Below are 15,287 nucleotides of genomic sequence, written 5' to 3' on the forward strand. Positions count from 1 at the left end.
GCCATCTGCTATCATTCCTTTTTTTGGCACTAGTAGGGGGGCAGTCAGGGTCTCTCATGCTCTGTCACCCAGGCTGGAGTGCAGTGGCACAAGCATAGCTCACTGCAGCCTCAAACTCCTGGGCTCAAGCAGTCCTCCCACCTTAGCCTCCCAAGTAGCTGAGATCACAGGCATACACCACAGCATGCTGCTAATTTTTAAATTTTTTATAGAGACAGAGTCCTGCCATGTTGCTCAGGCTGAACTTGAACTCCTCAGATCAAGCTATCCTCCCACCTCAGCCTCCCAAGTACTTGGGACTACAGACCATGCAAAAAGCCTGGCTAATTTTAAAAATTTTTTTGTGGAAATGGGGCTCTCGTTATGTTGCCTAGACTGGTCTCGAACTCCTGGACTTAAGAGATCCTCCTGCCTCAGCCTCCCGAAGTGCTGGGATTACAGGTGTGAGCCACTGTGCCAAGCCCAGGTCCTTACTTTTATCACAAGTACTGTATCACTTATTTACAAATTAATCTTCTCCTATGAGAATATAAGTTTCTTACCTGTATCCCTAATAGCAGAGGCCTGCACACAAAGAAATGAAGATTCTATAAATGTCTGAAGAACTAATATTTCTAATTAATGATTTTCACACATTATAAACTATGACATCCTTTATTCAAGTCAAGTATTACTTAGAAGCCGAATATTATTAAGAGTAAAATATGGCACACTACTTGGATCGAGCAGCCCAGAGACTCCATTCAGCCCTTCACTCACTCCTCAAACAAATTTGTGCTGTAAATGTACTTACTTCACAGGGGCTCGTGCGTAAACTTGAAGCCAGTCAGGAATTTCTGCAGTATGATATGGATTTGCAGGTACCAGAAGGGACTGATTTCTTTCAGTTTGCTGTGGCTGGTATGTGACAGGAGGTGGTTGATCATACCGAGGTACACTAAGAAGAAAGGAGTGACATTCTTTAGGATAAAGGTCTTAAAATCTAAACAAGAAATTATAAAGAACAAATAATACTTAAGCATTTTTCAGTGTGCCTTCTGTCCAAACTGACTTACACCACCTAAAAGATAATGTATTTTTAAGATATTTCTTCTGGCTGGTATTTAGTCTTTTCAAAAACAGGTTCAAAGGAGGATATGAAAAAGCTAGAACTAAGTTTTAACCTTTATACAAAGGCTTAAAACTAGAATAGTAAATTCCCACAAGAAATAGTCATCAGCTGTAAATTCATATCAGAAAGGTTGACAGTTTCTAAGAAAGGATGTTTCCTTCCTCCTGTAGGCTGAAAATGGGGGTCAGGATATGTAGTGACGCAGCAGTGAGTATTGTGTTTGAAGTATCTCTATCCAATGCAGATAACTTTTCAACTTTTACCAACTCAAGAGAACATATGGGAGTCAGAGTTGATCAGAACCTATTTTAAGTCACAGAGATTAAAAAAAAAAAAAGACCATACTTTAGTTCTAATAGCCTGTGTATGCTGTGGGGAGTGGAGATATTATATGGGAAAGTGTAAGGAAAGCACTGAACCACCTGAAGGTTAATAGCTGAACTTGAAGCGGCCAAAAGGGTCTATTTTAGACTGAAAGGGGTCTGCACCTTCAAACATAAAGATTTATGTGTATATGTGGCCAACAAGCATATGAAAAAATGCTCAACATCACTGCTTATTAGAGAAATGCAAATCAAAAGCACAATGAAATAAATACCATTCCACATCAGTCAGAATGGCTATTATTAAAAAGTCAAAAAATAACAGATGCTGGTATGGTTGCAAAGAAAAGTGAATGCTTATACACTGCTGGTGGGAATATAAATTAGTTCAGTCACAGTGGAAAGCAGTTGGGAGATTTCTCAAAGAACTTAGAACTACCATTCAATCCAGCAGTCCCATTAATGGGACTATTTCTACAAAGGAATAGAAATCATTCTACCATAAAGAAACACGTGTGCATATGTTAATTGCAGCACTATTCACAATAGCAAAGATACGGTATCAACCTAAATGCCCATCAATGGTGGGCTGGATAAAGAAAATGTGGTATGCAGACACCATGGAATACTACCCAGCCATAAAAAAGAACAAGAGCATGTCGTCTGCAGCAACACTGATGGAACTGGAGGCCATTATCCTAAGTGAATTAATGCAGGAAGAGAAAACTAATACCACATGTTGACAGGTAGGAGCTAAACACTGAGTACACATGGACACAAAGAAGGGAACAATAAACATTGAGGCCTATTTGCGGGCAGAGGATGGGAGAAGCATGAGGATTGAAAAACTACCTATCAGGGACCGGGCGTGGTGGCTCACACCTGTAATCCCAGCACTTTGGGAGGCCGAGGCAGTGAAGCACCTGAGGTTGGGAGTTCGAGACCAGCCTGGCCAACATGGAGAAACCTCGTCTCTACTAAAAATACAAAACTTAACCAGGCTTCGTGACGCATGCCTGTAATCCCAGCTACTCGGAAGGCTGAGGCAGGAGAATTGCTTGAACCTGGGAGGCGAAGGTTGAGGTGAGCTGAGATCGCGCCACTGCACTCCAGCCTTGGCAACAAAAGTGAAACTCCATCTCAGAAAAAAAAAAAAAAAGAAAAGAAAAACTACCTATCAGACACTATGCTTATTACCCGGGTGATAAAATAATCTGTACCAAATCCCCAAGCCATGCAATTTACCCATGTAACAAACCTGCACGTGTACCCCTGAACCTAAAATAAAAGTTAGGGAGAAAAAAAAGAAAATGTGGTGTATATATAACAATGGGGAGAAAAAAATGCATGTGTATATTAGAAAAGGTCACTGTTTACTAAACTGGGATTAAAATAAGGTTAGATTATGCTGTGGTGAACAATTTTAAAAGATCAATATGCAAATGGAACCGAATTCTATCTTCAACTCTTCTTTCCTAAATAGGTTCAAAGGAAAATGTTCTTTGATAGTACAACTGGGGGTGAAGAAGAATTGGGACTTTGAAGTCAGGTACGCCTGGATTTGAACCTCAGCTTTAACACTTACAAACTATGTAAATGTAAGCAAAACTCCTCCTATCCCTAAGCCTCAGCCTCCATACTTGTAAAAGTGGAATAATAAATTCATACCACAGGTGGTTGTTCTCAGGATTAAATGACCTAATGTAAGTCAAGAATTTTGTATAAGGATTGGCCTAAGATAGACAACCAGACAACTATTAATACTACATATGTGAGCTTAAGGGCAGCGTTTATTCTCTCTTGTTCAACTTCTACCAAGTTGTTGAGAGAAGTAAATTAACTAATTATGAAATTGCTTTTAAAAAACTATTAAAGTTCTGTAATAACATAAGGTTAATGATGATTGTATTAGTCTATTTTCACAATGCTATAAAGAATTACCTGAAACTGGGTAATTTATAAAGAAAAGAGGTTTAATCGACCCACAGTTCCATAATTGGGAGGCCTCAGGAAACTTAAATCATGGCAGAAGGTGAAGGGGAAGCAAGGCACATCTTACGTGGTGGCAGGAGAGAGAGAGAAGGGGGAACTGCCACACACTTTTAAACTATCAGATCTCGTGAGAACTCACTACCAGAACAACATGGGGGAAATGGCCCCCATGATTCAATCACCTCCCACCAGGTCCCTCCCTTGATACATGGGGATTACGATTTGAGATGAGATTTGGGTGAGGACACAGAGCCAAACCATGTCAACAAACAGAAAAGTAAACTCTCAAATCTGGTTATCTGGACTGCAACAATCATTGCCACCTGATGACCACACCACAGGTTTGATTCTTTCAAAGGACAACCACCTCAGTAGTTGAATAAACACTGATTGGGTGCCACTACATGGAATCATGGGAAAAAACAGATTTTCAAAGTTGAATTAATAAATCCAAATATGTAAAATAATTAAAAACAACACAATAATGATAAAGCTTAGTTTTCCAGTTGATAATACTAAAACACATTTTCATAACTATTTTAATGGTTCTAAGAAAATACAAATGTCCACTATAACCAAAAAACTGTATTATGCCAGATGACACTAAGCAACATTTATCAAAATGCAGATGATATTTTACTCATTTTTAATCTTGTGGCTCAGCTTTTGAAGCTCAAATGTGGTTAATTTGAAATATTTGCAACTTCATTACTAAACTAATACTAGCTTTTATGTACTTTGAAATCCAGTGTGTATTTACACTTACAGCACATCTCAATTTATATTAATCACATTCAAGGGCTCAACAGCCACATGTGACAACTGGCTATCAGGCAGCACAGGGCTAAAAGTCTGGCAACAAAGCAGATCTACCCAGCCCAGTATCAATCAAAACAGCACAAAGAATTACTGGCTATATTTATTAAACAGAAATGGGATGTTTTGTTCAGTCCCAGTTTTCACTTTCTTGTCTAGTAATAGCAAGAAACAGAACATACAATCATGTCTGAAATAGAATAAACAGCAAAATGTTATAATTCAATTGTACATTCTGACTTAGGGGGTAGGTCTGTATTATTTGTAAAAATTTAAGTGTAAGAAGGCAGAAGCTTTAATTATTTAATTTTCTGGACACCTATAACAAAAACATTCTGGCATTACTACAGCAGAATCTGATCATAAGAACAATGATCTTGTTTTTGAGGTTTTTTTAAAGAGAAAAGTATTTTTTAACTTATTAAAGTCATTTATTACTAAATGTATGTCCAGAGAAAAATGTAAATTTTGAAATATAAGGCTTTCAAATCTCAAGCTTTAGGATGCTATTCTCTTAGATGAAAATATCAGTTCAAAATCCAACATTAGACAATCCCGAAACAAAAAGTTGAAAATAAAGTTGATACTGTACCTAGGAGCACAGGGATGCCTGTATTGGGCCTTCTTATTTGTGTGATCTACATAATAGGTTCCAAATTCGGATGACTCAACTCGTTCCCATCCAGGAGGAAGTCCTTCTCGCTCAAGAGGATGGCTCCAGTGAGTTGTATTTGTGTTATGATCTATATAATATTTTCTCCCTCTCATTGTCCAGTCCACAGACCAGCCAGGAGGAAGGGGTAAATCTTCAGAACCATGGTTAGTCAAATTTCCTAAAGATGTAGCAGCAACTCTCCCAATACCTACGGGGAAAGAGAAAATGATAGAGAAGAAACAGAATAATTATTCAATGCAAAAAATGTACCAGCTAGCAAAGTCACAACATTAACTATCCTGATTGTACTCTTCTATTTAAATTCATGATTATGCCCATTATGATGGTTTTCATAAAACTAGTCAGTATTACTATTAAGGAATTATAAAAAGGGGGAGGAACTAGACTTTGAAATTAGTAGAGGGTTTTTTGGCTGATGCTTCCATCAACAGGCCATACAAACACTTAACAACAGGTTGAGCATCCCTAATCCAAAAATCTGAAATTTGAAATGCTCCAAAATCCAAAACTTCGAGAGCTGACATGTTGCCACAAGCAGAAAATTCCACACCTGACCTTATGTGATGAGTCATAGTCAAAATTCAGTCAAAACTTTGTTTTATGCACAAAATTATTTAAAATATTATGTAAAATTACCTTCAGGCTATGTGTAGAAGGTATATATGAAATATAAATGAATTTCATGTTCAGATTTGGGATCTCTTCCCAAGATATCTTATTACGTATATACAAATATTCCAAAATTAAAAAAAAATCCAAAATCTCAAACACTTCTGGTCCTAAGCATTTTGGGGTAAGGGATAATCAACCTGTAGCAGTAAAGCTACTTAAGTATGTATACTGCCAAAAGAAAAGTGGGAAAAAGAAAATTTCCCCTGATTAAAGATTTGACATTTCAGCTTTAAAAAAAATGCAAAAATGAACTTGTAAAACCATTCCCGGTTACAAATTCTTAAAAGTAATCTGGCTGTGCCCTAGAATTATTAAGTAAGCTTAAGGTAGCAGGGTTAAGGTCAACATACAAAAATTAATATTTATATATTAACAAACAACAACTGGAAACAAAAGTTATTGAGATAATATCATTTATAATAGCTCCAAAGAATTGTGCAGGATCCATATGCTAAAAACTACAAAACACTGATGAAAGAAATAAAAAACCTATCACATTAATGAATTGGAAGATTCGACATAAAGTTAAGATGTCAATTCTCCTGAAATTATCTTTATAGGAGTCCCCCCTTATCCATGGGGGGATCCATTCCAAGACCCCCCGTAGATGCCTGAAACTGCAGATAGTACCTAACCCTGTGTATGCTGTGTGTTTTCCTATACACACGTATCTATGATGAAGTTTAACTTATAAATTAGGCACAGTAAGGGATTAACAATAAAACTGAACAATTATTATAATAAAAACTGGGTGAATGTAATCTCTCTCCCTCTCTCTTGAAAGATCTTGTACCATATTCATCAATTTTCACACTGCAGTTGCAGAGGTAACTGAAACTGTGGAAAGCAAAACCATGGATAAAGCGAGACTACTGTCATTCCAATAAAAATTCCGGCCAAGCGCAGTGGCTCACGCCTGTAACCCGAGCACTTTGGGAGGCCGAGGTGAGCGGATCACCTGAGGTCCGGAGTTTGAGACCAGCCTGACCAACATGGTGAAACCCCGTCTCTACTAAAAACACAAAAATTAGCCGGGCGTGGTGGCGGATGCCTGTAATCCCAGCTACTCGGGAGGGTGAGGCAGGAGAATTGCTTGAACCCGAGAGCAGAGGTTGCAGTGAGCTGAGAACGCGCCATTACACTCCATCCTGGGCAATGAGAGTGAAACTCCGTCTCAAAAAAAAAAAAAAAAAAAAAAAATTCCATGAAGTTTTTGTAGATACAGATAGTTATTAAACAGATTTTAAAATGTATACTGAAAGGCAAAAGAGAACTAGAGTAGCCAAAACAATTTTTTTGAAAAAGGGATAAAGCTGAAGGACTCACACTACCTGATTTTTAAGGCTTACTATAAAGCTACATTAATCAAGACAGTATGGTATTGTCAGAAGAACAGACAAATAGATAAATGGAACCGAACAGAGAATCCAGAAGAACACCCACACAGACATGGTCAACTGATTTTTTTATAAAGGTGAAAGGGCAATAGCAGGGAAAGGTTTTTCCAACAAATGACGTTGCAACAACCGGACATCCATATGCAAAAAACCTAATCACAACCTATACCTGCCACCTTACATACAAATTAACTCAAAATAGATCATATATCTAAATTTAAAACTATAATGCTTTTACAAGAAAAAAATAGAATAAATTTTCATGAGTTGAGTTTAGATAAAGAGTACTTTTTTTTTTACCATGATGCTGAAAGTTCAACTCATAAAGAAAAAATACTGATTAAATTGAACTCTGTCAAGATTAAAAACGCTTGTGAAGGACACTAAGAGAAAGAAAATCAAGCTGTAAACGGGGAGAAAATGTTTGCAAATCACATTATTAGCCAAAGAACTTTGACCTAGAATATACAAAGAATTCTCAAAACTCAACATTAAGAAAACAACCCTGAGCCTGGTGCAGTGACACGCACCTGTAGTTCAACCTACTCAGGAAGCTGAGTAGGAGGGTTACTTGAGCCCAAGATTTCAGGTCTGTGGCACACTATCATCATGCCTGTGAACAGCTATGGCACTCCGGTCTGTGCAACAGAGTGAAACCCCTTCTCTCAAAACAAAAACAGAAGAAGAAAACAAAACGACCCAGTTAAAAAAAAAAGGGGGTAAGAATTTTTAACAGGCACTTCACCGAAGACAACATATTGATGATAAATAGCACGTGAAAAAATGCTCAGGATCATAATTAGCCGTGAGAGAAATGCAAATTAAAACCATAATGAAATGACAATACACATCTATGAAAATGGCCAAAAAAACCAAACAAAACCTGACAATACAAGTGCTTACATGGATACAGAACAAATGGAATGCCCATACACTGCTGGTGTGGATGCAAAATGCTACAGTCACTCTGGAGAACAGCTTAGCAATTTCTTATAAAGTTAAACATATGCTTTTCACACGCTACAGCAATCCCATTCCCAAATATTTACCCCAGAGAAATGAGAAGTCATCTTCACACAAAATCCTATTTGTGGATATTTACAATGACTGTATTCATATTTGCCCCAAAGTGGAAACAACACACATGTCCTTTAACAGAATGGATAAACAAACTATGGTGCAACTGTACAGTGAAATCTACTCAGGAATAAAATGGAACTAATTATTGGTACATGCAAGAATCTCAAAGATGAATCTCAGAAGTATCATGCTGAGGGAAAGCAGCCAGTCTCAAGTGGCTACAAATTGTACAGTTCCATTTTTACGAGATTCTTCCAAACACAAAACTACTAGGACAGAAAACAGTGATTGCTAGGAACTGGAGGTGAGGGACAGGAGTTGACTATAAGAGGACAACCTAAGGGAATTTTAGAGGGTGTTTGAAATGTTCTATATTCTCATTACGCAGGCATTACATGAAATCTATACATATGTTAATACTCAGAACTGTGTAACTTGAAAAAAGTTAAATTTACTATATTTTTTAAAAGAATAATCTGGCTGCATAATTTTATTCTCACACAAGAATACTAATAGTTGGCCGGGCGCGGTGGCTCATGCCTGTAATCCCAGCACTTTGGGAGGCCGAGGCGGGCAGATCATGAGGTCAGGAGATCGAGACCATCCTGGCTAACACGGTGAAACCCCATCTCTACTAAAAATACAAAAATTAGCCGGGCGTGGTGGCGGGCGCCTGTAGTCCCAGCTACTTGGGAGGCTGAGACAGGAGAATGGCGTGAACCTGGGAGGCGGAGGTTGCAGTGAGCCGAGATTGCGCCACTGCACTCCAGCCTGGGCGACGGAGCAAGACTCCGTCTCAAAAAAAAAAAAAAAAAAAAAAAAGAATACTAATAGCATACGTATAACAAATCACCCTGAAACTCAGTGGCTTAAAACAAGAAGTATTTATTTGGTTCACCACAGGTTGGTGATACTGGCTGAGCTCAGTAAGTTTTTTCCTTGATATTTGGTACAAGTTATCTTTACTGTCTCATTACTTGATGAAAGTTATCTCTTGTATAACTTTCAATATGAAGCCCTACTGATGATCAGACCTCCATTTCTTCTCTGACTTAAGCTGCTATTTTTTTTACCCTTAGCTCACTCTGTTCCAGCTACACTCACCTCCTGGATGCTGTTCTCGAACACGGCAGGTACTGGCTGTTTATTCTCCCTAGAAGATTCTTCCTTCAGATATTCTCTTGGCTCACTCTCACCCTCTTCAAGCCTCTTCTCAAATGTCTCAGTGAAGCTTATTCTTACTGTGGCAATCTACATCTGCTGAGCTTCTACTTACCGTTTTACTTTTTTAAAAAGCACTTTAACCTTTTAACTTATTATATAATTTTAGTTTGTTTATTTACCTACAAGAATCCCACAAAGAAGATTCTTAGGACGGGAATCTTTGTTTTGTTCACAGATACATCTCCAGTCTCTAGAACAGTGTCTACAGAATAAAGCACATAGTAAGTGTTAAATAAATAAGCTGCAGTAATAAAGACAGTGTAGTATTAGTGGAGGAGATACACACATCAACGAGACAGAAACTGCATAAATATTTTCCTTGATTTTTGGACTTATTTTGCCTCTTTCACTCCCACATTTTACTAGTTCTGAAACGAAGGTGTTTTTTATAATCAAGAGAGTAAATCTGTTAGCCACTAGGCAGCAAATACAGATGTATTATCATTGCTGGTGCATGTTCTAACACAGTCCTAGGAAGACAGTATGTGGTTCATACTATTATTAATCCTCATTATTTGTAACAGTTGCACCCCAGACAAAATTTTAACATAAATTTGAATCCCTGTGCCTGAAAGGTACAAGGATACAGCATTTAAATGAAAAGTTAGTGTGTTAACAGAAGACTGCCAGTCAACCCAAGGCCCTAACTGCCAAATTTAGAATATCTCAGAATGGTCAAAATAAGAAAGACTGGGTGACCACTGAGGTGTGAAGGAGTACCATGCCAGAGCAAAACATCTACTAGTCAAAAGTTTCCAGCTGACTTTGAAGAGCTTTTAAAATTACAGTTGGCTGGAAACTAAGGCAAAATGAAAACATCAAGTTTACCTTTAAAGAAAGGCAAATGAAACAGACCCCACTGACAAAAGGTAATTTAGAAGAAACTTTAAAATTAAGGTAAATGCTTCAATTCAAACTCAGATTCTAAAGAAGGATATGTAAGTGTATGGATAAATACAGGTTATTGGCATGTGGTTTAAGAAACTGTTTTTATTTAAATGCAATATACAATGCATATGCATAAGGCTAGTCACTGCAGCAACATCTATAGTTGCAAAAGGCTAGAAATCAACCAAATGTCCAATAATAGCAAACTGGATGATTACACTATTACACGCACAGAACAGAGTACTATATTATATAGTTGTAAACATGAATGAAGGTGATTTCTATTTATTGCCCTGGAATAATATTAGGGATGTATGATGTGAAAAAAGAGTCTGGACAGTACACCACCATATATACATATATGTAGTAGCCAGCCAGTAAGGTGAACCTGGGCCCCAATTATCCCTGTCCTCCTGGGATTCACACCCTTGTCTGTGTGACCAGTAGTTTATGGCAGAAAGGATGGTGTGTGACTTCTGAGATTAGGATATAAAAGACCGTGCAGCTTCTGCCTTGGTCAAGCGTACTTGCTCTCTCATCACTCACTCTGGGGGAAACCAGATACCATATCATGAGAAGCCCATGAGTGAGGAATTGAGGCCTTCAGCCAGAACTGAAGCCTCCTGCTAACGCCTTGTGAGTGAACTTAGAAGCAGATCTTTTGGCCGGGCGCAGTGGCTCACACCTGTAATCCCAGCACTTTGGGAGGCCAAGGTGGATGGACCACCTGATGTCAGAAGTTTGAGACCAGCCTGGCCAAGACGACAAAACCCTATCTCTACTAAAATTACAAATAATTAGCTGGGCGTGGCGGCACATGCCTGTAGTCCCAGCTACTCAGGAGGCTGAGGCAGGAGAACACTTGAACCTGGGAGATGGAGGTTGCAGTGAGCCGAAAGCGCGCCACTGCACTCAAGCCTGAGCAACAGAGAGAGACTCTGTCTCCAAAAAAAAAAAAAAAAAAGAAAGAAAGAAATGGATCTTTCAGCCAGAGCGAAGCCTTCGGATAACTGCAGCCCCAGCTGACGTGTGTGAACTGCAACTTCATGAGATCCTGAGTCAGAATGACCTGGCTAAGCCGCTTCCAAAATCCTGACCCACAGAAACTGAGATAATAAATGTTTATTGTTTTATGCCAATGAGTTTGGAAGTAATGTGTTTTACAGCTACAGAAACCTAAAACAATACATATGAAAGAGAATATGAATACATATTTTACATATATATGTATTTGTATCTATTTTCATAAAGTGTTGCAATGAAGTATGTAACAAAAATTAATAAAATTGGGTATTTACAGGGGGAGGAAGGAAATGGGGTGGAAGAGGACAGGAGTAGAATTAATTTTCTAAATGTATTCTGTTTTACCATTTTGATTTTGCAATCTTTTAAATATCCTATGTAACTTACAACAAAATTAAATCAAAATTTAGATAAAGCAATCCCTAAAAAGTGAAAACAAAATGAAGTAAACAAATCTAAGAGTACATGAAGCAGCTAAAGCATACGTCAGAAATATTAATTCAAAGTGAATTTTATGTATTACTTATTTATTGTTATTTATTTTTGAGACAGGGTCTCACTCTGTCACCCAGGCTGGAGTGCAGTGGCACAATTACGGCTCACTGCAGTCTCAACCTCTGGGGCTCAAGCAATCCTCCCACCTCAGCCTCCCAAGTAGGTGTGACTAGGGGCATGCACCACCAAGCCTGGCTAATTTATTATTTTTTGTAAAGACAAGGTCTCACTATGTTGCCCAGGCTGGTCTCAAAACCCTTAGACTCAAGCATTCCTCCCATCACGGCCTCCCAGTATGCTAGGATTACAGGCATGCGCCCCTGTGCCCGGCCCAAAGAGAATTTTCAACACAATAAATTGTACTTCCTCATCGGGAAATATCCTAAATTTAAAAAATAAACTGCAAATAAATCTTCTGTTTTATTCAGTAATCATATTGTCGATGACACTATTTTTAAAGCTAGTTATGCTACAGATAAAGCAAATGAATAGTTACATAATTGTCAACAGGAACCAAGATTTTCAGTATGAGAAAAAAATAAAAACCTAAGGCAAAAAGAAGGTAGCTCAATGTGAATGTACTTACTGCCAACAAACTGTACACTTAAAAATGGTTAAGATGGTAAATTTTCTTATGTGTATTTTATCACAATTAAACATTTTTTTAAAAAGCTAAAAGTAAAAACTTGGAAATCTTAAACTGCCAACAGTATGAACTCATAATGAATTTCTATTTCCAGAAAGCAACAAAACATATTTCCCAGATATGTCCATTGAAAAGGTCTACAAGCATTAATCCACCAAATAGCAATGAGTACAAGCGTGCAACCCCTGAATACTACTTCCCCATCCAAAGGAACCAGGGATCCTTAGAATGGTTGAGTACAGGACTGAGGCAGAAAATGCACAATATGAGCCTGGAACATCTAGTCACATTAGAAAGCAAAGAGAAATAAAAAGGAACCAACATTGAAAGGGCTCCTGCCACCAAAGAAGCAGCAATTTAAACATCAAAAGGAATTACCACACCAATAATTAAAACTAAGTATAAAAATCTTAAAATCTACCAGCTCATCCTGGAGAAATGGCTTCTGGGTCAGGGAAAATACATGATAATATGGAACATGAGAAAAACATCAGACTTTTGAAATGGAAAAAAAAGGCTGGGCACAGTGGCTCACGCCTATAATCCCAACACTTCGGGAGGCCAAGGCGGGTGCATCACCTGAGGTCAAGAGTTCAAGACCAGCCTGGCCAACATGGCGAAACTCCATCTCTACTGAATATACAAAAATTAGCCAGGCGTGGTGGCACGTGGCGGTGATCCCAGCTATTCAGGAGGCTGAGGCAGGAGAACTGCTTGAACCTGGGAGGTGGAGTTTGCAATGAGCCAAGATTGCGCCACTGCACTCCAGCCTGGGTGACAGAGGGAGATGTCTAAAAAAAAAGAAACTGAAAAAAAAAAAGAATTGAAATTGAGGTACAATCTACAAAACGTTCTGTACTCCTCAAAACTGTCAAGGTCATAAAAAACAAAAGACTGAGAAACTAGCATAGATTAAATAAGACTAAAGACATACAACAATGAAATGCAATGCAGTACACTCTGGAATGAATCCTAGAACAGAAAATAAACATTAATAAAAAAATGATAAAATCCAAATAAAGCTTGGCGTTAAAAATCCATGAGTTCATGGTTACTTTTGTAGGTGGCTAAGGTATCAATTCATCATTCTGAAATAGCAAACAAAGGAAAAGATCTAGCATTTAACCCTTCTTTCCTATATGAACAGCAACCAAATAATTGATAAAGTCCTTAATTATAATATTCCAACTAATAAAGAAGAAATGACAGAATTCAAGTATCAAAATTTGCAACACTTAGACATACTTTGGAGATATTTCAGGTTTGGTACCAGATTACTGCAATAAAGTGAATATTGCAATAAAGCGAGTTACGTGAATTTTTTTGTTTCCCAGTGAATCTAAAAGCTATCTTTACGGCCGGACACGGTGGCTCACACCTGTAATCCCAGCACTTTGGGAGGCCGAGGCAGGTGTATCACGAGGTCAAGAGATCGAGACCATCCTGGCCAACATGGTGAAACCCTGTCTCTACTAAAAATACAAAAATTAGCTGGGCCTGGTGGCGCATACTTGTAGTCCCAGCTACTCGGGAGGCTGAGGCAGCAGAATCGCTTGAACCTGGGAAGTCGGGGTGGCAGTGAGCCGAGATCGTGCCACTGCACTCCAACCTGGCAACAGAGTGAGACTCCATCTCAAAAAAAAAAAAAAGGTTATATTTTACAATATATTGCAGTCTATTAAGTGTGCAATAGCATTATATCTTTAAAAAAAGTACAGGTCTTAATAAAAAAAATTTTATTGCTACAAAAATGCTAATGATTATCTGAGCCTTTAGTGAGTTCACAGCATCTTTTTGCTAGTGGAGGGTCCCGTCTCCATATTGATGGCTGCTGACTGATCAGGCTGGTGGTGTTTGAAGGCTGGGATAGCTGTGGCAATTTCTTAAACACAACAATGAAGTTTGCTCCATCAATGGACTTTACCTTTCATGAAAGATTTTTCTGTAGCATGTGATGCTGTTTGACAGCATTTTACCCACAGTAGCATTTCTTTCAAACTGGCGTCAATCCTCTCAAATTCCACTGCTACTTTATCAATTAAATTTATTTAATATCCTAAATCATTAGTCATTTCAACAATATTTACAGCTTCTTCACCAGGAGTATATTCTATCTCAAGAAACCACTTTCTTTGCTCATCCATAAAAAGCAACTCATCTGTTCAAGTTTTATCATGAGACCAGCAGCAATGCAGTCACCTCATCAGGCTCCACTTCTTATTTTAGTTTAGTTTGCACACAAGTGCAATTCCTTGTGATGCCCCAAAACAATTACAATAGTAACATGAGCAATCACTGATCACAGATCACCATAACAGGCAGAAATGAAAAAAGTTTGAAATATTCCAAGAATTACCAAGATGTGACACAGAGACATGAAATGAGCACGTGCTGTTGGACTGCCACAAACCTTCAATTTGTAAAAAACACAGTATCTGCGAAACACAATAGAGCAAAGCACAATAAAATGAGGTATGCCTGTAATAGTGCTAGCCAATGATCATTAATGGCTGCCAAAAACCAGTAACAGATAAAAGGCTTATGGAGAACTTCATGATGATGGATGAATTAAGCTGACATCTGTACCCATGGCTGCATCTTAACATCACAGACAAATCAGTCATTATATGTCACTGGAACCTATGCAATAGAAAGTACACAACATTATCTATGCAGTATTCTGGCAAAAAGGATGTAAGAACAAAAACAGAATAAAGATCACCCTTGTTCGGTACCCTTTCAAAAGAAAGCTAACATACAATTTTTTAAAAGATGGTGACAATAAAACAGAACAAAACAAGCCTTTTGGTGAAACTGACCTTAGGCTTCTATTAAACTGCAATTGAAAGTTTAATACGTATAGTTTAAGCAACTTCAGTACTTAAAGAGAAAATATTTAAACGGAAAAGAAGCCAATGTATGAAACACATGTACACAGCAAATG

The 15,287-nt window shown here is 38.1% G+C and overlaps 1 protein-coding gene across 4 annotated transcripts in view; it reads right to left on the reverse strand.

Annotated features, from left to right (window-relative positions):
* Positions 1–15,287, reverse strand: part of SAV1 (salvador family WW domain containing protein 1) — a 35,938-nt gene that overhangs the window by 6,314 nt on the left and 14,337 nt on the right. For 3 of the 4 annotated variants that reach the window (XM_016926053.3, XM_016926054.3, XM_063793378.1), the window contains 2 exons: positions 4,835–5,105; positions 794–937 (listed from right to left, as the gene is read on the reverse strand). In XM_016926053.3, coding sequence (XP_016781542.1) covers positions 794–937; positions 4,835–5,105 — 415 coding nt within the window. Of the gene's footprint in view, positions 1–409; positions 565–793; positions 938–4,834; positions 5,106–15,287 lie in introns of those variants that run through there. The other variant, XM_016926056.4, reaches the window with a different exon arrangement.

This window comes from Pan troglodytes, chromosome 15 (genome assembly GCF_028858775.2).
Source record: "Pan troglodytes isolate AG18354 chromosome 15, NHGRI_mPanTro3-v2.0_pri, whole genome shotgun sequence".
NCBI classification, from domain to species: domain Eukaryota; kingdom Metazoa; phylum Chordata; class Mammalia; order Primates; family Hominidae; genus Pan; species Pan troglodytes.